At 48.3% G+C, this 24,688-nt stretch overlaps 2 protein-coding genes and 2 pseudogenes across 2 annotated transcripts; 1 reads left to right on the top strand and 3 right to left on the bottom strand.

Moving 5' to 3' along the window:
* Nucleotides 1–1,690: 1,690 nt before the first annotated feature.
* Nucleotides 1,691–4,935, bottom strand: LOC147978056 (LEAF RUST 10 DISEASE-RESISTANCE LOCUS RECEPTOR-LIKE PROTEIN KINASE-like 2.5). Its single transcript, XM_087546107.1, has 4 exons — nt 4,674–4,935; nt 3,620–3,655; nt 2,246–3,311; nt 1,691–2,151 (listed from the first exon to the last, which is right to left on the bottom strand). The coding sequence occupies exons 1-4, from the start codon at nt 4,927–4,929 to the stop codon at nt 2,046–2,048; spliced, it is 1,464 nt and encodes a 487-aa protein (XP_087402233.1). The 5' UTR covers nt 4,930–4,935; the 3' UTR covers nt 1,691–2,045.
* Nucleotides 4,936–12,970: 8,035 nt separating this feature from the next.
* Nucleotides 12,971–19,247, top strand: LOC147978054 (uncharacterized; annotated as a pseudogene).
* On the bottom strand, nt 14,669–15,604 carry LOC147978055 (uncharacterized). Its single transcript, XM_087514628.1, has 2 exons — nt 15,500–15,604; nt 14,669–15,040 (listed from the first exon to the last, which is right to left on the bottom strand). Exons 1-2 carry the CDS (start codon nt 15,602–15,604, stop codon nt 14,669–14,671), a joined length of 477 nt encoding a protein of 158 aa, XP_087370754.1.
* A 2,491-nt stretch (nt 19,248–21,738) lies between the features above and the next one.
* LOC147978053 (uncharacterized) lies at nt 21,739–24,027 on the bottom strand (annotated as a pseudogene).
* Between the last annotated feature and the right edge of the window lie 661 nt (nt 24,028–24,688).

Raw genomic sequence — 24,688 nt, 5'->3', positions numbered from 1 at the left:
TGACAATGATGGAGACCTTGGTTTCTAGATAGTCATGGCGGATTCCAACACACGGACAAGTTGGCGTTGCAGGCCGACGAGGTCCCTGGCAAGGAGGTGTGGTGGCAACTGCTACCTCGATGCTGGATCGCATGTCCGGCTCGACATGTTTGCACTATGGCGTGTTATGATGGAATTTTGTTAAGTGTCTGGACGGAGATGATTGCTGCCCTAGCCATTGCTGACTCGAGCTCTGGTGGAGACAACTAGATGTGTGGTGTGATGATCTTCCCGATAACGTGGCGGCAGTTTAGGGCGGAAGACAACCCATCATAACTTCTTGTGGCACCGTTCCCTCCTTGTGAAGCGGTCAACTAGTTGGCTCCATCAGACATGAGTGGTCGTGTAGTGCTGATGCGTCGATGAGGCTCAAGCACTATTGTCTGTAGTCATGTCAATGGTCTGCCCATAATAACATCTAGATCAGTGGATCACGGTCCCTCCCATTTTACTGATGAGTGGAGGCTTCTCTCGTGAAGTGGAGGATTACCAATTGAGTCTGATCTTTGATCTAGGCTTCAGTTGTTAGAGTACAAGGTGACTCGCCTTTGGAAGACCCATCGCAAATATGGTAACTAGAACACCACTTCATGACGGGGGTGACAAATTTGTGATCTTGTTTTTTCTAGCCAGACATGTAGCAGTAAACTTGCATTGTTAACTTGTTGGACGAGTTGTCTTTGTACAGTTGTCCCAACTTCCATTGGTTGGACCTTGTTGTCACGGATGAAATTGGTATCCCGTCGTCTCAAGCTGGACAGGATGATAAAACCACTATTATCTATTTTGAAGGAGGGTTATAGAGGGCAACATACTTGTAGATGTTTATTTCATATCTTGACATGATTCTAGTATCGTTATCCATCTCATGATTCTACTATCGTTACTTTGCATCAAGTTTTATGGCATGAATTTGTGCATCTGCAGACAAGAGTTTTGGCCGTTGAACATTTCTTTTTGAAAGGAAAAATTATCAAAATTAGAGAGGAAAATGATCTCCCAAAAAACAATAAAGGAAAAGGTAGAATTGAGCTGCGAAAACAGACTGTGCCACCTGGTTGCTTCCTGAGTCGTACGCAACTTGCCATGTCGCTGTCAGAAATCACTCACCATTTCTACCTTCGTCCGATGAGTTGGTTTGGGCTACAGGAACTTGCACCGCCACTGGCCGGCGGTATGTGCCCCCTATTGATTCCTCGCGTCATCCTGGCTGTGCTCATCCGCTTGTCGGCGCAGCTGCGGCGTGCGACTGCTGTCATGACCCGCGCCGTGAAGAGCCTGCCCTTTCACCCCGACGTCTCCTATTGTGTGAGCGGCGAGTCGGCGACCGCCACGGGTGAATCGGCAACCAACCGCTAGCCTAGCCCACCCCCACTGACCCACTCAGCATCAAAGGTGGCTACGGCGGCAAACTAGGGGCCATTGAAGCGATGTTGCCTGAGAAGCGGCGCAAACCCACAGCTCGCCGGCAGATGGAGAGAGGAATACGGTCGCAGAGTTGGGAGGTAGTAGCCGGATAGGTTGTGTGCACTTCAAGAAAAAGCACGGCGCTATTTACAATCTACGGAGAGGACCAAGTAAGTATGTGCCTTCCTCTTCAATGATTAATCTGCTTGCTATGAAAGTATGAATTGACTTATATTGTAACAATGTTTAGATGGATATACATCGGAATATTGAAATTTTGGGGCTGTAGTTTGAGCCCAAATCGCGAGTATTAAGTTTTGGGGGAAATTTACAGCCAAAAAGGTCTTGGTAGATTTCTACATCCGATGCCTTTTAGCAGTTGTAACACAAAAGTCATCAGAATAAATTGTATTCCTTCCGTGGTTGGTAACTTAGGATGCTATCATGCGGCTGCTCTTGACTCTAGGTCATGCATATATGGAATATATCCTACTATAAGTACAATGCCGAATTCAATTTCTGAATGTACAGTAGTACAGGCCAACTTCTCACAGTGTTGGAGATGAACGTAGGTTCTTTGATTCACAAGGCCTATCTGCTCAAAGAGTTGGCGATTGTTGTAGGATTTTTGAATTCACAAGGCTGATCTCTTCAGGTTTGGTAGAACATGAACTTTTTACATCCAAATTCTGAGCTGAGCTTTCACTGTAATGAGACATAAGCGGGTAGTCAAGTTATTATTGCAGAAACTAATCACCTAGGAAAACGAAGGAATAAAGATATGGGAGAAATATCTTACAGTAGTTCACAGAAGTTCTGCTTCGGCGGCATGTCCAGATCATCTAACCTTCTCTCAAACATTTCTAGAACTTCTGTTATAGTAGGTCGATACATAGGTAACACTTGTATGCACCACAAACCTATTATGATCATCTTTCTCGCGATCTCCTCAATTTCTCTTGTAACTTCACATGCTTGTAATCCCTCATCTTGCGCAAAGTGGTCATAAATCCAATCTGGAAAATACTTTTCACTGGATTTTGCAACAATTGATTTTACGTTTCTCCTACCTCCAACCATCTCCAGCAGCATCATTCCATAACTATAAACATCCGACTTTGTTGAAACCACCCCGAAGGTCCGATAGTGAACTTCTGGAGCGATAAATCCAATTGTTCCTCTAGCTCCAGTCATTGAAAGCTTGCTCTCCTTTGTATGACACAATTTAGCTAGACCAAAATCAGCAATCTTCGGGCTAAAATCTTTGTCTAGAAGGATATTTTGGGGCTTGATATCAAAATGGACGATACGTGTATTACAACTATGATGCAAGTATTCGAGGCCACAAGCAATCCCGATTGCTATCGCATAGAGCCTCTCCCATCCTAAAATTTCTTTGGGCTTCTCTGAATAAATGTACTTATCCAAGGAACCGTTGGGCATGTACTCATATATAAGAGCATGTTTTGATCCCTCCAAACAAAACCCAAATAGACTAACAACATTAACATGAGAGGTCCTTCCAATGCTCATAACTTCATTCACAAACTCATCCCCTTTTCCTTTGCAGTCATGCAAGAATTTAACAGCAACCAGACGACCATCGTGTAGTCTTCCTTTGAAAACGACACCAAAACCTCCTTTTCCAAGCTGGTCATCGTGAGAAGACATTATCTTCATTATCTCTGAGTACATGTATCTTTTCGGAGCTAGGGATCCATAGGACGCTATCATGGCCTCGTAATTCTTTTCAGTGTTGCTTTTAGTCGTCTCGGAAAGGAGAAACCATAACCTCTTCCCCTTTCTATACCATATCAGCGCATAAAGACATGCAAAGAGAAAGGTTGCAGCTGCTGATGTCATACCTGAGATGGAAGCATATGTTATTTCTTCTGTAAACCCGAAGTTATAATACAGTCATAATGATTTCTAGGCCATCAATAGTTTACATATCTCTTTCTGCAAGAGTACATGGTGGCAAAAGTAGCAACAAGCTAAATACCATAAATTGACCGGTCTCGTTATTATGCACAAGCTTAGAGCTGCTTGTTTCAAGTTTTTTTTACAATCAATTTTCAATGACTATAGACAGATAACTTTTCAAGTTCCTATTTATTATAGATAATCACTATTAGGGAGCTACTGATATATAAATGGCCAAAAATTAGCATACCTATTAGCATAATCTTGTGCCATCGCTTCTTGCTACCTGGAATATAACATAACATTTATGTATAAAAACAGTGTCACCCAATAGTACTACGTTGGTCTTTTGTCGAAAAGAAGTGATAATCATTACATATCGATATTCAATATTAAAAGAACATTGCAACATTCAAGCAGGAACGTGTGAGTGCTTTGTTATTTTCTGCAAATGTCCGTTATACCAGCATGATCCTCACTGCACCAAAACCGAAGAGTACTTACGGTACAAAACTAGACCAGTGACATGCATTATGTTGAAATCGTACAAAACAGTTCTCATAGTGTATTTGAACTAAAACCACGTCAGTTATTTTGGCACGGAGGAAGTAAATAGCAGTTAGACACATGATGTGTTCTCTTTCGCTATAAACCACTATGATACGAGTAACGACTATGATACATGTGAAGCTCACCACAGCTGATCTTACACAACGTTGGCACAGTGGCACTCGGAGATATCGTAGTCGGTGCTAATCCGGCAACGTCTACTGCTCTCCTCGCATGCTGCACAGTCGCTGGCCGTGTAATTAAGAAGAAACCCACCCTTCATCAGCCGCTGGTGGTTTGCCCCGGCCGCCCCGGGGTACCTAACCCCAGCACTGACATCAGCGACACCGTGCAGTTCCCTGCCCCAGTGCCCATTTGTTCTCGGGCTTAAACCCTCCGGCGAGCTACGCAAATGTGTTGAATGTGGTTGACATATTGGTTCCATCATTCTTCCAGTTCACTGTCGCCCACATAGGCAACGGCGGCCGCGCCTGCAGGTCGGTGCAGTCGTGGAGGAAGAAGAGCTCCTGGTTGGTGGGACTGATGCTGAATGGCACAAGGCCAAGGTCGGAGGAGGCATTCACCGAAAAAGGCTTTTGCCCCGCTTTATATATAAAGCAAACGGAGGAGGCATTCACTCGGAGCTCGATGTCGCAGGTGCCGTTTGAGAGCTCGATGTCGTTGGTGACCCGGAATGATCTTTCCTCGTAGGAGATATCCAGGATCCGGTACTTAGTTTTCAAGGAAAGCCTTACCAGTGGTGTCGCAGGTGACCCGAAAGGCCCGGTAGGTGCACTCCGGCGGGTGTGTGCCGCCGAGCCAGAACAGGTACGCGATGCGGAGGCCACCGCACGCCGCCGGCTCGCAGGACGTTGAGGCTAACGACGGTGTTGTGGTCTTTTCGGAGCTTATGGTGGTGCCACAGAGGAGAGTGAGCAGAAGCATGGCTGAGCAGAACAAGGCAGCTACAGAGACTTGAAACTGATCCATCTGCTTGCTCTTGCAAACCATTTTTTTTTGCGGGGTGCTTGCTCTTGCAAACTAAATGAGTTGTGAGAGGGTAATAAGGAGTCGGTCAACAATTCCTGGACCTTCCACGGTCAAACATGGCCTAACAATTGCTGGACCTTCCACGGTCAAAGTATCATTATCTTCTACTTTCTCATGACTTCAAAATCTTGATTGGTCGAATATTTGTGTGTGGAGTGCACAGATCGGAAGGATCGTGCCATTTTGCCACTAGCAATGACAGACGGCGACAGATCTGGCATCTCTCACTTCTCTTCTTTGCAGGAATTTATTTATCACTTATCATTTTAAATGTATATCATTTCAAACGATGTTTTCAAGTGATACTCCAGCTTGGTTGAAACTGGGGACTTGAGCATCAGGCGATTTTATGTACTACCTTATCTTATGTTATGTATCGTGACCAAGGCGGGGGAAACAACGAGAAACCTTAATATTTATTTGCTAATCAATATCATTGCATGCAATGAACTGACCACTGCACGCCATGCTATAGGTACTCAAATCATTAAAAACATATACGTTACACGTGTCTTAGGCTGCTCATAGTGGGGAGTAACTTAGACTAGTGTCATGCATATGACACTAGTCTTTGTTACTACCTTCATAGTGCAAGTAGTATCATAGATGATTGCATTTATTACATTATAGACTCATTTTGCTTTGATTTGCGTTATGTTACAGTAATATATTATGTTACTCCAAACACATCTCTCCTCATTAACTAGATGCCACATAAGCAAACTTGTCTTGGAATGCGCTATGTTACTTGCTAAGTTACTCCCACTATGACCAGACTTATTGGTTGATTCCTTTATTCATGTCAAGAAACAAGATGAGAGTTAATGCACCGCGTCTAAGTGTTCTAAAATTATTTGATTTTCGTAAGATGACTTATGCACCAGTATGGTGGTAGTACTGCCCGTCGCCTATTTGCTGCTAAGTATTTGACGAGTGGCGAGAGTGAGTGAGCTTACCACTACCGGCACTTGGCGGCTGCCATGTCAGGAGGAAGCCATCGCTGATGAGTTCCTCGTAGTGTTTGTCCGCGCGGCAGGGCGTTATAACGTGTCGGGCATGATAGTACATGCGTGAATCGGCCAGTGAACAGAAAGCACAAACTGATAAACTTCCTTCGTGGCACATCTTCGACATAGCCTTATCTTATCCTCGAAAGCACAGACTGGTGAACTGGGGACTTGAGGGTCATACTCCTGCTTGGTTGAAACAAGGGACTTGAGCGTCAGGCGATTTCGATCATCTAAGTGAGCAAAATTCTTGTGTAAATCAGCAGGTTGATTATTCAGCAGCAGATGGAGTTTTCAAAAGAGTAAATTGTCCAGCCGAACGAAAATGAGGTATAAGAGTCTCTCAGCCACAGGGGGTGACGCGATGTGACTGCTCCCCATGGACTAAAGCGTGACCAGGTGTATTATTGATCTTTGAAGATAACTATCACATTTTCATTATATTTCCATGTCCTAGAATCTATTATGATAATGAAAATTAATTTGGAGGCTTACTGGCATATGTGACCGCAGCATGCCATCGGGGCAGAGGCACGTGAACTCCGAGGTCGCGTTACTCTACCGGCACTGGCCGCTGCTAGAGACACAGGTGGGGCAGTCCCCAATGCCAGTGCCTGCCCAATCCAGGACGGTGCACATACGGTGCCATATTGCCACTCGCAAAGACAGACTGTGACAGGGCTCACATCTCTCATCTTTTCGTTAGAGGAATCCATATCTCACTAGTCATTTGTAATGTAATTGTCATTCCTAATCAAATCTTCAACTATGCTCCAGCTTGTTTGAAACTCAGGATTATACGCCTATGACAGACGATTTTGATCATCTAAGTGGTCAAAATTGTCGCGTCGAAGCGTCCAATCGTGGGCATTTATGTACTGCCCAGCGCCTATTTGCTGCTAAGAAGTATTTCACGACTGACCAGGGTGAGTGAGCTTATCACTACCGGCACTCGGCGGCTGCCATGTCAGAAGAAAGCTATCGATGATGAGTTCCTCGTAGTCGCTGGCGTTCACCTCTACAGACGCCCCCAGCACCGACACAGTGGTGTCGCTCCATCCCTCTAAAGCGTAGCTGCCGTCTATCACGCCCGGCGCGTTATAACGTCATACCGCGCGGACAAACGTGTTGTTCTGGTCCACGGTGTCCACCAGCCCTGCTCGGGCCACCCGCGCCGTGGTGCAGTTGTAGAAGACGAGGTTCTGATTCAGGGGGCTTATTGAAAACGGATGCCCGATTTTGGTGGCCATGTTGGCCTCTGGGACATGGCAGCCTTTCTCGTAAGAGACTAAGGGCCAGTTCTTTTTGGTGATTTTCCCAGAATCGCCCCCCTCCCCAGCTTCTCCCAGAATCGCCACTTCATATTATTTTTTACAATCCTATCTAGTTAAGGTCTAATTAGCTAGGATTGTAAAAAACATATGAAGTGGTGATTATGGGAGAAGCTGGGGAGGGGAGCGATTCTGATAGAATCGCCCAAGAGAACTGGCCCTAAGAGAGATTGAAGCTTCTTAGTTTGTGGACATCAGAGACTAGCAAGGAACCGTTGATGTAGAAGATGTCCAGAATCTGTAGCCCGTGCTCGGGCTCGTACGTAGTAGCCGAGGTACGGGACTCCGTCAGAGCAGTGGACCTAGAACCCGAGTTGGGCGCACCTGTTCTCCTCAGAACCCGAAACGACAACGAACGGGGCTGAGATGCTCACGTTCGCAGGCCGCGGCAAGCAATGGTGTCGGCATCATGGAGATGATGACGAAGGATAGGAAGAGGCAACGCCCAAGCCATGGGAATATCGAGCAGGACTTTGGTGGACAATTTTTTGGCACCAAGTCCATGAAGCCGCACATGTACATGAGGGGGGGGGGGGGGGGGGGGTGTTAGTGAGCAAATCGTGTTTGCAGGAACATTTGACTGCTTTGTGGCTGGGCAACACACGCAAATTCCATCCCCGGTATCAATAAGGCTCATCGTGTCAATCAGTGCCGGTTAATGCACGCTTTCTCGACCATGGTTGAGTTAGTTGGGTCTACTTGACTAGTAACAGTGTCTGGAAGATCGGAAGGACAACACTAATTATCGCAAGGCCAATATGCATGCCACCATGCTGCGAAGATATATTCCCTGATGCGGAGATGCCATGGAGTATCAGCTAGTAGCCAAGTTGCCCCACGGCTGGCCGGCTACGGCGAACATCCACCACACGATCAACTTCAGCCTTATCCTCGGTTAGTGAGTACTAGTAGCTGGTAAACATGGTTGATTGCTTGATTCGATCATGCGGCAAATCCAGCAATTTAATTAGGCACTGAATCCGACGAGCCCAGCACCAGCACGACAAATAGCATCGCAGCCCTTCAAAGCGTAGCCAGCGTAGTTCCTGGTCGCGTCGTAAGGCACTCCTGCGTGAACAAATGCGTTGCTCGCGTCCAAGCATCTCATCTCCACCTTGTCTGGACGTACTGCCTGTTGAAAATATGAACAAGTTACTATAAGATTTAATCCGAATAATTAAAAAATAAATCATGACTACAGTAGTAGAGATTAAACTAATCATGCGGACTAGCATAGCAGACGAACAGATCACATGAAGGACACATATTAGAAACATGAATTCTACCACGATAACGAAAAGGAAGGATATAATCACATATGGTGCAGCAGGAGCAGCACCGCCGGCATTGACGTTGTCGCCCATGTCGTCGAGGATGAGGTTGCCGATGTCGGGGAAGAAGTCGTCGTTCGCGAAGTCGTCGCTGCCAGCAGTCGCACGAGTGCGCTCCCCAAAAACCTGATCGCCCCTCTCCCGTATAGGATCACGAGAGACGGGGTTCCGGAGGTCTGCTGTCCCTTCTCCCGGTGCACGCCAAAAGAAGGGATGGAGAAGACTTGCTTGGCGGCGCAATGATCTGGAACGGTGGTGAGAAACCATACGAAGCAGCGGCGGCTAGGGTAGACGTCTGCCTGACTATATAGTGCGGGCCGGGTAGGTCGTGGGAGTAAACCCCACGTCCGAATCGTCACAATCCAAAAAAATCGGAAACGGTTCAGTAATTAACGCGTCCGCTACTCTGTCCTCGGCTCGGCTCAATCCCGCAACCCGCGGCGCGGCGCGGCGCGTCATGACGAGGCATGGCGTGGCGAGGCGAGCGAAGAGGAGGAGCGCGCGTGTAGGTCTCCTCTTCTCATGCTCATACAAGTGGTAGAAGAGCTCACCTTATGAAGAGGTGCAACTCTCTCTTAACTTACGGGGTGGAACTAAACTTTAGCCTCACTCACTCCACTCACATTTGTGCATGAATGGGCCAAGAGAATTTCAGAATTTTAGTTGGGCTTTGGGCCAAAGGCCTGCTAGCAAAATTTCAACAATCCCCCACAAAGTCTCATTGGCACATCTCATCATTTAGTTCCAAAACATTGTTTATATACCGGTGCTTAGTGGAGACTGTGAAGTTGAATTTCCACTTAGAGATTTATGCTACACTAGATCACAGCTTGAATAGTGGACTATGCCTTGAACTACAAGTTTTCTGCAAGACTAGTTTCACGCAAATTCTTGACCGATACCGGGCTGCCGCAAGGCTTCCCCACGGGTGGAGCGTATACATCATACTCCAGGGCCTTTTCATGAATTTATTAGAGAACACCCAATTCTCACAGACTGCGACGTTAACAGTCAAATTCATATAGGTGTGTTCCTCAGAAGATGTTCTACAGGACAACATCTCTGCTTACCCGAATAAGCCACTTGAAACACATTAAGATAAGTATCAACCTGCCATGCAGATCAGGAGTGTATTGCATCTTCATGGAGTGGGATAGGTAATATAGGGATACTCTTCTTCTAGCTGACCAACAACTTGTCTCCCACTTCTACTTCACGGGATCTCCGATCACATAGAGTGGGTTACCACTATGAACAACTCATGCGGTGGGTCTCAGACCCATCTCCATCGATGCATTATCTATCACATTACGTGATAGACCCTTTGTGAAGGGATCTACCAAATTTTTCGACGTTTGGATATAATCCAACGTAATAACTCCGAAGTTTCTAAATTTTCTGACAGATTTCAGTCTCCTCTTCACATGTCTTGAGGACTTTGTTTTGTCCTTTGAACTGTTTATTTTGACGATCACAGTTTGATTATCACAGTTCATCAGGATAGGGGGTATTGGTTTTTCAACCATAGGTAAGTCCATCAAGAGTTCATAAAGCCACTCTGCTTCAACAGTGGCAGTGTCTAATGCTGTGAGTTCTGCTTTCATAGTTGACCTCGTTACGATGGTCTGCTTGCAAGACTTCCAGGAAACAGCGCCACCACCAAGTGTGAAATCATAACCACTTGTGGCCTTAATCTCATCAGTATCATATATCCAGTTTGAGTCACTATAACCCTCCAGTACCCTTGGATACCCGGTGTAGTGAATCCCATAGCTCGCGGTGCCTTTCAAATAGCGCATAACTCTTTCAAGCGCATGCTAATGATCATCTCCCGGTTTGGACACAATTCGACTCAACTTGCTCACAGCAAAACAGATGTCAGGCTTCGTGGCACTCGCCAAATACATAAGCGAGCCAATAATCTGAGAATACCTCAATTGATCTCTAGCAATCCGTCGGTTCTTTCGAAGCAACACACTAGCATCATATGGAGTTCGAGAAGGCGTGCAGTCGCTATACCCAAAACGACTCAAGACCTTTTTCACATAGTGAGACTGAAGTAGTGTGATCCCACCATTCTCATCTCTCAACAGCTTGATGTTTAAGATAACATTAGCTACTCCTAGATCGTTCATCTCAAAACAGCGAGATAAGAAATCCTTAACCTCCTTGAATAAATCAAGTTTGGTTCCAAAGATCAGTATGTCGTCGACATACAGACAAAGAATAACTCTTTCGCCCCCACCATAGCGATAGTACACGCACTTGTCACCATCGTTTACTACAAAGCCGGCAGCAGTTAATGTTCTTTCGAACTTCTCATGCCACTCCTTAGGAACTTGTTTAAGGCCATATAAAGACTTTAATAACTTGCACACATTTCCTTCCTGACCAGGTACTACAAAACCATCTGGCTGATCCATGTAAATTTCCTCCTTCAACTCTCCATTGAGGAAAGCTGTCTTAACGTCCATTTGATGAACGAGAAGACCATGTGAGGCAGCCAGTGATAGTAGCACCCGAATTGTGGTCAGTCTAGCCACGAGTGAGTAAGTGTCAAAGAAGTCTTCACCTTCTTTCTGGGTATAACCCTTGGCCACAAGCCGTGCCTTGTACTTTTCAATCGTACCATCAGGTCTAAGTTTCTTCTTGAACACCCACTTACATCCTACAGGTTTGCACCCATAAGGACGGTCAGTGATCTTCCAGGTACCGTTAGCTAAGATGGAATCCATCTCGCTACGTACAGCTTCCTTCCAGTAGTCAGCATCAGGAGATGCATAGGCTTCTGAAATAGTCCTGGGTGTGTCATCCACGAGGTACACAATGAAATCATCACCAAAGGACTTTGCAGTCCTCTTTCTCTTACTCCTCATAGGAGTTCCATTGTCACCCTCAACAGGATTCTCAACGTGTTACATCGCAATGGTGGGTGCAGGAATTACAGTGAATTCCTCACTAGATGGAGTAGGTATCTCCTGATTTGATGAACTCGACATATCCTTCATAGGAAATATGTCCTCAAAGAAAGTTGCATCATTCGACTCCATAATTGTACCAACATGCATGTCGGATACCTCGGATTTTCTTATCAAAAATCTATAGCCGATGCTATGAAAAGCATAGCCCAGAAGAACACAATCCACAGTTTTTGGTCCAAGCTTGCACTTCTTGGGAATTGGTATATTGACTTTCGCCAAACAACCCCAAGTACGTAGGTAAGAGAGTTTCAATCTTTTCCTTTCCCATTCCTCAAACGGAGTCATGGTCTTATGCTTTGTGGGAACTTGGTTTAGGACATGACACGCAGTCATTAGCGCCTCCCCCCACCATTTCTTGGAAAGACCCGATGTGTCTAACATGGTGTTAACCATATCAGTTAGAGTTTGGTTCTTTCTTTCGACTACCCCATTTGACTGAGGTGAGTAGGGAGGCGTCCTCTCATGGAGTATACCATATTTCGCACAAAACAGATCAAATTCATTGGAAAAATACTCTCCACCACGATCGGACCTAAGCCGTTTAATTTTTCGATCAAGTTGGTTCTCTGCCTCAGCTTTATAGTTTTTGAAGAAAGTTAAAGGCTCATCTTTTGATTTCAGGAGATACACATAACAATATCTAGTGGAGTCATCAATCAACGTCATGAAGTATCTCCTTCCACCTTTTGTCAACACGCCATTCATCTCACAAAGATCAGAATGTATAAGCTCTAGCGGCGCCAAGTCTCTTGCCTCTGCAGTCTTATGGGACTTGCGAGGTTTCTTAGCTTGCACACATACTTGGCACTTAGAGCCTTTGACAGTAGAGATTTTCAGAATTAAATTCATATTGGCTAGTCGCATCATGCAACCAAAGTTAATGTGACAAAGTCGTGAATGCCAAATATCAGACTCATTGTTGTGGCAAACATTATTAATAACTTTAGTGCAAATATCTGACAAAGATAGGCGGCACAAGCCTCCGCTCTCATAGCCTTTTCCAACAAATTGTCCATACTTAGAAATTACAACTTTATTGGATTCAAAAACCAACTTAAAACCATCTCGACATAAACGGGAACCGCTAACGAGATTTTTATTGATGGACGGCACATGATGAACGTTCTTCGGACGCACAGTCTTCCCCAAAGTAACCTTCAGATCGACCGTACCAACACCTCGAACGATGGCATGTGACCGGTTCCCCATCAGCACCGGTGAAGTCCATGTTGCCTGGTAAGAAGAAAACATGGAGGCGTTAGCACAAACATGTACATTGGCACCGGTGTCAATTAACCAATCAGGAGATTGAAATACTGAAAGGATGGTAGGAAAAATACCGTACCCTGATTCCTTCATATCAATATCACCGATGACAACATTAGCGGACTTGCCGCTCTTCTCATGTTCGTGCTCCTCAAAGCGGTTAGGACACTTCGGAGCCCAGTGATTAGGATCACCGCAGACATGGCAAAGTCCCTTTTCCCTTCTTATGAGAATTCTTCTTAAAGTTGGTAGAATGTGATGGCTTGTTCTTTGTATCAAACTTGCCTTTGCCCTGAGTTTTGTTCTTATTGTTTTTGAACTTGTTGGGCTGGGAGCTCTTCTTCTGTACCATGTGGGCACTAGAACCTCCCTCAGCAACTCGAGTATGTGTGTCCTTTGCTCTCGCCTTCTCTTCAACATCAAGAGTACCAATGAGATCCGCAACGGAAAACTCCCGTCTCTTGTGTTTCAGGGAAGTAGCAAAATTGTTCCACGAAGGTGGAAGCTTGGCAATGATGCCTCCGGCAACAAATTTGTCCGGCAACACACACTTGAAGTACTCAACTTCTTTTGCGAGCGACTGTATCTCATGAGCCTGTTGTACAACAGGGCGCTCATCAGTCATCTTGTAGTCATAGAATTGCCCCATGACGTACAACTCGCTGCTGGCGTCCGAGGCACCAAACTTGGCCTCGAGCGCAGCCCACATGTCCTTACCGTTGTCAAACGACATATACGAATCCACAATGGAGTCATCAAGAACACTCAGAAGAGCGCCTTTAAAGAGGGTATCGATCTTCTCGAAAGCTTCCAGCTGTTCTGGATTAAGATCGCCCTCAGGCTTGCCCTTGGTGGCGTCATAGCAGCCCATGGTCTGAAACCAGTAGACTGCTCTCGTGTGCCACCTCTTATATTGCGCCCCCTTAAAGGCAGACGGCTTCAGATGCGCAGCAAAACCACTCGGAGTAAATTGCCTATAATCATGTTTTTGGATTGTTGAAAAAATGAGCAAATTACTACGAGATTTAATCAGAATAAATAGGAAACAGATCATGACAACAATAGCAGAGATGAAACTAATCATGCGAACTAGCATACGGTGCAGCAGGAGCAGCACCGCCGGCGTTGACGTTGTCGCCCATGTCGTCGAGGATGAGGTTGCCGAGGTCGGGGAAGAAGTTGTCGTTCGCGAAGTCGTCGCTGCCAGCAGTCGCGCGAGTGCGCTCCCCAAAAACCTGATCGCCCCTCTCCCATATAGGATCACGAGAGGCGGGGTTCCGGAGGCCTGCTGTCCCTTCTCCCAGTGCACGTCGAAAGGAGGGATGGAGAAGACTTGTTTGGCGGTGCAATGATCTGGAACGGTGGTGAGAAACCATATGAAGCGGCGGCGGCTAGGGTAGACGTCTACCTGACTATACGAAACGGTTCAGTAATTAACACGTCCGCTACTCCGTCCTCGGCTCGGCTCAATCCCGCAACCCGCGGCGCGGCGCGGCGTGACGAGGCGAGGCGTGGCGTGGCGAGGAGGAGGAGCGCGCGTGTAGGTCTCCTCCTCTCATGCTCATACAAGTGGTAGAAGAGCTCACCTTATAAGGAGGTGCAACTCTTTCTCAACTTTCGGGATGGGACTAAACTTTAGCCTCACTCACTCCACTCACATGTGTGCACGAATGGGCCAAGAGAATTTTAGAATTTTAGCTGGCTTTGGGCCAAAGGCCTACTAGCAAAATTCCAACACCGCCTCTTTCGTGCAGTTGTAGAAGATGAGGTTCAGTTGGCTGGGTTCACCTAAACGGGGATGCCAATTTGACAGAGATGTTCCATCTGGCAAAACGACAGCTGGTGGAGACTTTAAGGTTTTCCTCTTTGTATACATCAACGACACGCAAACTGTGTTTCTTGTAGGAGATGTCCATGATTGCAAAGCCAGTAGATCCGGTGAATCCAGAGGTCTTGAGAATTGTAGTGCTTTCGTTTACACAACTGACCCCAAAATCCGAGGAACCACACGATCTTCCCATCTCCAGGTCAGTGAGCCAGAATGGGTGGAAGATGGTGAGGTCGCCGCACATCTTTGCCGAGCAGATATCTCCTTGCTGCTCCTCAGTCCTCAGCCACCACAAGCACCAGTTGCAGCCACCAAACCCAAACGAAGACTAACAACCAGCAGCCGCTAGGCATCAGAGAATAAAGCCTTGAAGTTTGTTGCAGCAACAAGAAGAAGGGAAGCCAGTTGAAAACCGGTGGTCATGGGCTGTGGGGAGAATATATTTTTTTAGAAAAGGAGGATAACCCTGCCCTGCATCTGGAAGATGCATACGGCCACTTTATTGATTATTCTCAAGGACCTTACAAAGTATTACAATAATGTATCTGAATCCACCATCTTAGCAACATATGCCACTACTCCTATCCAAAATGATGAAGGGGTGCTAGTTGGGCCACTACCCAAACCACTCACCTAAGCCTAACATCAAAAGCCGGAAGCCGAAACTCATTCGGAAGCCCCAGCCGAGCGACATACCGGGTCTGGGGCACAATCTGGTCAGACGCACTCGTGTATCGTCGCCGCCATCTTCCACCGGTCCGTCTTCAGATCATATTGATGCTTCTACCTTGTTTGGCCACTCTGCCATCGACATCACCATGACGCCGGACAGCAACCTCCTCCTGCGCGAGTCCATCTCCGTGCATCGGACGCCGAGCCTCCACAGTGCCATGCCGCCGAAATCCGCTGCCATCAATGTGTGAGATGAAGCACCGCTCCACCATCCCCCCAGCCAACACTGACTCCAAAACGATGCCCCTAGGAGGGAAAGCGATAAAACGCCATCATCGTCCGATCCGGAAGACCCAGATCTAGGGTTTCCCCCGGAGCATCCCGAGCCTGATGACGCAGACTGCAATGACGATGCCTCGACAAAGGAACGACATCTAAGACGCCGCCATTGTCTGCCACGACCGTAGTCGGCGCGATTTTCATCGGCAGTTGCTCCACCAGACGTGCGTCGCCGACGTCGCTGGTCCCTTCAACCGAAGCAAACTCCAAAACAATTCCCTAAAGAGGGACTACGACGCAAAAGCGCCGCCATCGTTCGATCCCAAGGAGATCTAGGGTTTCCTCCAGAGTTGCCCGCACTGTCAAGGACCAGACAAGGGTAGAATCCCGCAGATCTGCCCAGCTGCCAACGAGTCGCACCCACCACCGTGCCGACGGCAGACCAGCGATCAAGGCCCACGCATGAGCATAGATCCGGCCTCGCCGCCGCGAATCGATCTGGTCACGCCACCGCCGTCCTTGGCGGCCGCGACGCACCAGATCGCGAGACCTCCTGCCGCGGGGAAGCGAGGTCGCCGATGCGCCGCCACCACCCGCCGTGGCGACCGGCCCGCCCACCACGCTCCGTCCCGGGGGCGTTGTCCCGTGCCAGCCCCACCCGAGCGAGAGGACCCGAGTCCCCGCCGCCGCCGGCGACGGCCTGGCTTCGCCTGGCCCCGCCCTTGTGCGGCGGCGAGGGAGGAGGAGGAGTGGGGGAGGTCCGGCCGATGGGATCTGGGGCCTCCCGGTCGCCCATGTTAGAATCTGTGTATAGCTTGTGTATATTGTACCGTTGTACTTTGTTGTATTATGTCCGGGATTGTAGGACCTCACCTCGCCTGGCCTGCGTGCCTACAATGTAGGGCGACCGGTGCTCCACTTTCCCTTCATAAACCATGTACTCTGTAATCATTGCATCAATCAAGGAAATATAGTTTCCAACTTGGTATCAGCTGCTTCCAGGTCTCCTCCATGGCCGGCACCGACTCCTCCCCGTCCGCCGCCGCCATGGACTCTGTCACCTCGCCGGGCTCCCTCTCCTCCACGGCGCCCGCCGCCACCACTGCCTCGGCCTCCTCCTCCACTACTTCTCCGCCATTCGTCTTCGGCACCACACCTTCTCTCTTCAGCAGCACCTCCGCCCCTGCTGGATCCCACTTTGCGCCCCTCTTCTCCTCCACCCCTACGGCGCCGCCACCCTCTGCCCCCCGCCTCTCCATCTATCAAGATCACATCTCTAACCACATCAAGTTTCTTCTCAACCCTGCGGATCACAACTACCACAAATGGAAGTCCTTCTTCCTCATGGTCCTTATCCGCCACGGCGTCAAGTTCCTCATCGAGCATCCTCCTCCCCCAACGCTGATGCCGCCTACCTCGAGCTCGATGCTCACGTCGTCCTCTGGATCTACGCCACGCTTTCCGACTCCATGGTGGATCACGTCGTCGGCGCCACAAACACCTACGCGCTCTGGCACATGATTAAGGATTTCTTCCTCACCAATCGTGCTACCCGGTTCATGATTCTCAACCGGCAGTATCGCAACCTCAAGCAGGGTGATCTTCCCGTCGCTGAGTACGCGCGGCGCATGAAACTCCTCACTGACAGCCTCGCCGACATCAAGCATGCCGTCACCGAGGTCGATCTTCGCACCCAGTTCCTCCACGGCCTCGACAAGCGCCTCAACACCATCCGTGTCGTCCTCGGAGACTAGGAGCTTCCCTTCGACACCGTCCTCTCCCGGGTCATCCTGGCCGAGGAGTCCCAGGCGCAGCGCGCCGCTGAGGAGAGCGCTTCGGCGTTTGCGCTCCCCGGCGGTGACCGCGGCCAGAGCAGTGGCTCCGGCGGTGGTGCTCGTGGCTCCGGCGGGGACCGCACCAACGACTGTGCCCAGGGCACTCTTCCCCAACAGCAGCCCGCCCCTGGTCGTGGACGTGGCAATCGCTCATCTGATGGTGGTGACCGTGGCCGCGGACGTGGCCGCGGCCGTGGGCGTGGCAAGGGCGACCACTCGGGCCGCAGATCTGGACCCCGGCTCCAGTTCTCGCCGTTCACCGGGTATTTTGCGCCCTACGGCATGGCGCTCCCCTCGCCCCGTCCTGGTTGGGTGCCCCCGAACGCCGCCGGCGTGCTTGGGCCGCGCCCCGGCTCCCATGCGCACGCCTACCCGATGTACCAGCCTGCACCGCCTCCGCCGTCCTACCCGCCCCAGCCACCATCATGGGAGCATCTTGCCATGCTTAACGCTGCCTACAGCAACTCTGGCTTCCCCAACACCTCCGACAATGAGTGGTACCTTGACAGCGGTGCCTCTTCACATGTGACAGGAAATGAAGGTAACCTCGCCCTGTCTAGTTCTTCTTTAAAGCATGTTCCTCGTAGCATTCTTGTTGGCAATGGGCACTCCCTCCCCGTCACCGCCACTGGTTCCACTACCCTTCCTCCCTATGACTTTCGCCTCACTGATATTCTTGTCTCACCAAATGTCGTTACCAGCCTTATTTCTGTGCGCAAATTTACCAAGGACAACTCTTGCTCAATTGAATTTTATCCGTGTGGTTTTCTTGTGAAGGATCTTCGCACTCGGAGGGTTCTCATGATCTCCGCTAGCACCGGCGATCTCTACCCCTTCATCGGCAATAATCCAGCCCCGGCGGCCACCTTCTTCACCACTTCATCGGAGCTCTGGCACCGCCGTCTCGGACACCCCGGCGCACACACCATGTCTACACTGTCTCGTGACTTTCTTAGCTCATGTAATAAACAGCCGCACTCCTTGTGTAGTGCCTGTCAACTAGGGCGTCAACCTCGCCTCCCTTTTCCTTCCTCTTCTAGCAAAACTTGTGCTCCGTTTGATTTAATTCATTGTGATTTGTGGACCTCCCCGTTGTAAGTTTCTCTGGTTTTCAATATTATCTCATAGTGTTGGATGATTAGACGCATTATTCCTGGTCCTTCCCTATGCGCCACAAGTCCGAGACATCGACCATTCTCCAACGTTTCTTTACGTTCATTCATACCCAATATCGCGTCGTCATCAAAAGCATGCAATGCGACAACGGCGGCGAGTTTATTAACTCCTCCCTCCGTTCCTTCTTCTCCAATAATGGCATCGTGTATCACTTCTCTTGCCCGCACACCTCCCCCCAAAATGGCAAAGCCGAACGCCTCATCCGGACTACGAACGACGTCATTCACACACTCTTACTCCAAGCAAACCTCACTCCACCATTTTGGGTCGAGGCACTTCACACCGCCACGTACTTACTCAACCGCCGTCCCTCTCGTGCCATTGCACCTCACACACCTTATTTTCTCCTCCACGGCGCACACCCCGACTATACGCATCTTCGTGTATTTGGTTGTTTGTGCTTCCCCAACCTATATGCCACGACAGACCATAAGCTTGCTCCATGGTCCACACGCTGCCTTTTCCTCGGCTATCCACTTGAGCACAAAGGCTACAGGTGCTATGATCTCGCTACGCGCCGCGTCATTGTGTCTCGCCATGTCATGTTCGACGAGCACATTTTTCCCTACACACCCCCACAGCCATGGCACACCACCCCCACGTCCATAGAAAATCCCCATGCAAAACCCCCCTCCCACCCACCGGATCTCTTGGATCCTACGCCCCAAACTACCTTGGACGCGCCCCACCCCCCGTCCTTTCCTGGCCGGTACCCTCCCACCACCCCATCCACTCCCCGCTCCGCCACGTGCACGCCCGCGTCCCCTCCCCCTCGCTCGGTGAGCCGGTCCCCACATCCACCTCGCGATCCGTTCCCACCCACCAGCCAACAGCCGAATCTGCCTCGGATCCCCCGCCTGCCATCGCTGGACCCTCCGCTTCTCCTGCACCTGTCCCCACCGGATCATCCTCGTCTTCCGCTCCAACCACTCCCCGTGCGCCACGCCTGCCTCCCCACGCCATTCCGGTTCAGCCACCCCACAATGCACACAAAATGTCTACACGTGCAAAATCAGGTTACCTCATGCCCAAGCGGCTCTTCCTTGCTGATGCCTCTTCGTCCACTATTTCTCCCATCCCCCCTACATACAAGTCCGCCCTCAAAGATCCCAATTGGCATCAAGCAATGCTAGACGAATATCATGCTTTAATGAACAACTTCACTTGGTCGTTGGTGCCTAAACCTGCAGGTGTTAACATTGTCACGGGCAAATGGATTTTCCGGCATAAATTCAACACCGATGGATCTCTTGCTCGTTACAAAGCTCGGTGGGTTGTTCGTGGATTCACACAACAAGAGGGCGTGGATTTGGTGAAACATTCAGTCCCGTGGTCAAGCCGGCTACTATTCGCGTGGTTCTCAGCATTGCCACTTCTCGCTCCTGGCCTATCCACCAGCTTGACGTCAAAAATGCTTTTCTTCATGGTGACCTCAGTGAAACAGCGTATTGCAGCCAACCGTCTGGATTTGTGGATAGCTCCAAACCGGACCACGTTTGCCTTCTCCGCAAGTCTCTCTATGGACTCAAGCAAGCACCATGCACTTGGTTTCTTCGCTTTCAGGCATTTCTCCTCTCCTTGGGGTTTCGGGCATCCAAGAGTGATTCCTTACTCTTCATCCTCCAACACGGTACATCCACCGCCTACTTGCTTGTTTACGTTGATGATATTATTCTCACCGGGCGGCTCGGCAGTGGGGAGAATACTACAGCCAAGAATAAATGACGCTATACGGGGGCAATGGAGTCCTTGGCGGTCGTTGTACGGTTAATAACATGTGAATTCCCAGAGCATGCAAGTTGACTGGGCAAGGGAAGACCCAGGAAAGAGTTATGAGCGGCTCCAGATGAAGCTACCAATTTCCTCGCAAAATGCTTGCTTTACAAATGACTTTTAATTGCAAAATGCTCCAGATCACCTGTTCTGCTCTGACCCAGAGACGAGTCCGAATAGAGATGAGATTGTCAGGTTGCCACATCGCGCAGGTTGGCAGACTTCTTCTGCTTGCACGGCTGGTATAATGGTCGCGATGCAAACGAAACATGCACACAACGGCAGCAACAAGTTGTTTGGAGATATCTGAGATCTGGTGATGAATTGTGTAGATCATAATAATATGATATACCAATACAAATAAATGGGGAAATGAAGGACTTTGACGGCTGCTGATAATTCAGCAAGCAGCGAGAAGATGGAACTTTCGGAAGAGAAAAAAAAATCGTCCAGCAGAACGAAAGGGAGGTATAAGAGTCTCTCAGCCAAAGGGGAGTGCGATGCGATGTGACTGTATGCTGCCGGTCGACTAAACTTTGACTGTGTGAAAAGGGGAATTCGTTACTTGTTGGAAACTTCGCTGTTTTGCGTGGAATCTAACTCACGTCAGTCTTTCTTGAAATTTTATTTTCTTTTATAATCCACAAAATATCAGTCAATTCCGTGGATAATGGCAGGAAATTTGGAACAGCGATAATGGCAAGCTAGTTGGGCACATCGGAAGGATAGGAGATAGATATGGTAATTGAATTGCCGGGAAAACATACATTGTCATGGTAGAAGATAAGATATGGTGATTGAATTGTGTGGACGATGTATGCTAAGACAAATACAGGGAGGACGGAAGGCAAGTAGAGTCCGACGGAAGGGAAAGTAGTGGCTACACCTACTCTCGGTGCACCCACGGTGCACCCACGCAAAAAAAAATATCAAAACATTTCAAAAAAATCTGAAACTTCGTGGAAATGATCATCAACAAATGTTATGAGGGCTTGCAAAGTTTGATGGTCAAATAACATTCGAGAAGTGCTCTACAAAAAAGACAAAATTGCAAAATCTGCTCCACCAGTGCACGTACATTTTGACTAATTTTCAGTGATTTTGTCTTTTTTGTAGAGAGCTCATCGAATGTTATTTGACCACCAAATTTTGCAAGCCCCCATAACATTTGTTGATGATCATTTCCATAAAGTTTCAGATTTTTTTTGAAATGTTTTAATATGTTTTTCTGCGTGGGTGCACCGTGGGTGCACCGAGAGTGGGTGTAGAAGAACCACTCTCCCGACGGAATTGACTGGTTGAGACTTGAGAGATGTTTTTTCAGAAGAAAAAACAATAGTTCAGTGGAATCAAGGGACAAGTCTTAGACCATTATTGAGACCAATGAGATGTGACTGCCGATTATGGATTAAAGATACGATGGATTATTTGTGCTTGCAGAGCAGTGCCTTGGTACGCATCCATGTTATATATTTCTGTCAGCATTTTGCTTTGAAGAATTGGTATTACAAGTTTCTTGTATGCTAAATTCTTCTAAGTACTTAGTCGTGGTTGAGCTATCACCGTGGATAATCAGATCAACATTTCAAAGCAAAGAGAAGGGGTGAGAAAGAAGATGCTGATCGTTAGAACTAACTCATAGAATTTATCCCTTTCAAAAAAAAACTCATAGAATTTATCCATCGAAGATGCTGCTATCAAGCCATAAATAAGTTTATGAGATAAAATTATTGAAGTGTATATGTGGATTGTCTAGTCTGGGTAGCGGCATAAACTTGCAATCATGAGGTTCAGAATTCGAAACCCAATAAACACAATAAATAATAATTGCGGCCTGCCCCCTCTTCCGTTGCCCATGTCATAGACCCCAATGGAGCAAAGATGTCGGGGAGGGGGGGGGGGAGTATAATGTCTGACGCTCTCTCCTGAGCATAGACGTGAGGGGGAGTGTTGGAGTATGATGTCCGGCAATCTCCCATAGTTTGGATATTTGATTGTGTTGGCTAGTGCATGGAGCTTAACATGGTATCAGAGCTAAGGTCTTGAGTTCAAATCCCGGCTTTGCAATTTATCCAATAATTGCTGCCCCCCACCCCCTCCCCCGCGAGTGGCCACGTATAGGCCTCTTGAGCTATACTTCTGAGTCTATCCACGTGTTGACTTTTCGTCTCACACGTAAGAGGGAGCGTTGAAGTGTATATGTTGATTGCCTAGCTCTTTTCATTAGTTCAGACAGGTTGGTGAACTAGTTAGGTGCATAAACTTTCAACTAAGAGGTTCAGGGTTCTAAATCCAATAAACGCAATAAATAATAATTGTTTGTTTGGTTGATGAGTGACCTTATCACTAACAAACAGCTGCTGCAGGAAGCCATCAAATTTCTGTGATTATATCAAACATTTTTCGCTACCAAATATTTTTATTCAATATATATATACACAACAAATCTCCCCAAACTATACCAACAAATTTTAGAATTATATGAAACAGTTTTGACCTCTAAAGGAAGCCATCAAATTTCTGTGATTATATCAAACATTTTTCGCTACCAAAGATTTTTATTCAATATATATATACACAACAAATCTCCCCAAACTATACCAACAAATTTTAGAATTATATGAAACAGTTTTGACCTCTAAAAGTAATTTCTGAATATCATTTCATTTAAGCAATCTCTGCTACGTAATATTTTTACTTCTTAATATAAAGTCATGTTATATATTTCTAAATATAAGAATGTCTGCAGCAGGAAGAAGGAACTGCAGCGCGGCCCGGTCTTATCCTCGGTCACTGAGTAATATGATTGATTGCTTGGTTCTATTAGTGAAAACCTAACTACGTACTTGAATAAAAGATGATCTGACGCATGAACTTACGTGCTGGTGTAGGGTGAGGAGTTCCATCCCATGTGGCCATGTCAAGAGGAATCCATAGTTGATGAGCTGCTCGTAGTCGCTCGCGTTCGCCTCACCGGAGGACGTGCCCAGCACCGACAAGACATCAGTGATGCAACCTTGCATAGCGTAGCCGCCGTAGTCGCTCGCCTCGTCGTAACGCACTCCTGTGCGGACAAGCACCTTGCTGTTGTTCCTGCACTTCATCCTCGTCTGCACAAGCTCTCTATCACGACGTGCTGTGGCCGCTCGCTGCCGCAGCCTCTTCGGTGCAATAGTACAAGATGAGGTTCAGGTTGCTGGGGTCGATCCTAAACGACATGCCCACTTTGACGGAGGTGTTCCACACCTCTCTTGGGCAGCTGTTGTAGGCCTCCAGTAAGTACAGCTTGCCTCCATCAGCGACTCGCAAGCTGCATTCCTTGTAAGAGATGTTGATTACTTCAAAGCCGAGGGCCATGGGTGTAGAGCTCCGTAGAACTGGAACGTTGCTAGAGCAAGTGACCTCCCGTCTCCATGTTAGTGAGCCAGAATGGGTCGGAGATGGTCAGGTTGCCGCATGTCTTGGCCGAGCGCGAGCAGCCCTCTCGTTGCTGCTCCTCAGCCGCTAGAATCAGTGGCAGCCACCAAACCCAGACGATGGCTAAGAACCAGCAGGCTGGAGCCATCGGAGTATAAGACTATCAGGGGCGGTGGGGAGGTACACAAGTAAGACGGTACTGTTCTGCAGAGTGAACCATAAATGGAGCAATGGAGTCTTTGCCAGTCAACGCACGTCCACACATACGAATACAAATTCCCGAGTACCCAATTGACTGGGCAAGGGAAGACATTGGACAAATCTATGAGTGGCTGCAGATCAAGCGGGTGCAGGACTTTTCAGCTATGTCGAAATTATTGCAAGACAAGATCATGAATTGTCTCAGTCTCGGATGCCATGCCGTAAGCTGTCGGGCACGGGTATAATGTGGCTGTAGGCCGCCGATACCAAATGGGTACTAGAGGGTGACATACTGACGTTCCTGCACCACTTGGGCGCAGTTCACCACGGCTAGCAGCACGAATAAGCATGTTGTTGCTAGGACGGAAAGGTTCGTGTACCAACGGGGGATACATTGCGCGGAAGCCGGAAGAACGCACACCCCATGTCTGTGTGTTTGTGTGTATGAAGAAGTAAACCGGGACTATCATGTTGCTCTGATTTGGTTCGATCGGTCGTCTACAAAATCAGTCCAAGCTTGCGGGGGGCTTGGCGAGGCCTTCGGCCAAAGCCTATGGATGTTGATTGGCATGAATTGGCGTTAGGCCAACCCGTAATGCCCTCATTCCCCATGGACACCCCCC

The sequence above is a fragment of the Triticum urartu genome, chromosome 3A (assembly GCF_056163025.1).
Source record: "Triticum urartu cultivar PI428250 chromosome 3A, HENAU_Tu73, whole genome shotgun sequence".
Classification (NCBI taxonomy): domain Eukaryota; kingdom Viridiplantae; phylum Streptophyta; class Magnoliopsida; order Poales; family Poaceae; genus Triticum; species Triticum urartu.
Note: the sequence above shows the minus strand (reverse complement) of the source record. Positions and strands in the feature narration are given on the sequence as shown.

Excerpts from the sequence above, each read along its gene's own strand:
- LOC147978056 (XM_087546107.1), bottom strand. The coding sequence starts at position 4,929 with ATGGTTTGCAAGAGCAAGCAGATGGATCAGTTTCAAGTCTCTGTAGCT. Across the intron at positions 3,656-4,673 it reads GGTCACCTGCGACACCACTG|GTAGCAAGAAGCGATGGCAC; the intron begins GTAAGGCTTTCC and ends GTTATATTCCAG. Across the intron at positions 3,312-3,619 it reads GCACAAGATTATGCTAATAG|GTATGACATCAGCAGCTGCA; the intron begins GTATGCTAATTT and ends CTTCCATCTCAG.
- LOC147978055 (XM_087514628.1), bottom strand. The coding sequence starts at position 15,604 with ATGGCACTGTGGAGGCTCGGCGTCCGATGCACGGAGATGGACTCGCGC. Across the intron at positions 15,041-15,499 it reads TGGCAGAGTGGCCAAACAAG|TCTTCGTTTGGGTTTGGTGG; the intron begins GTAGAAGCATCA and ends GCTGGTTGTTAG.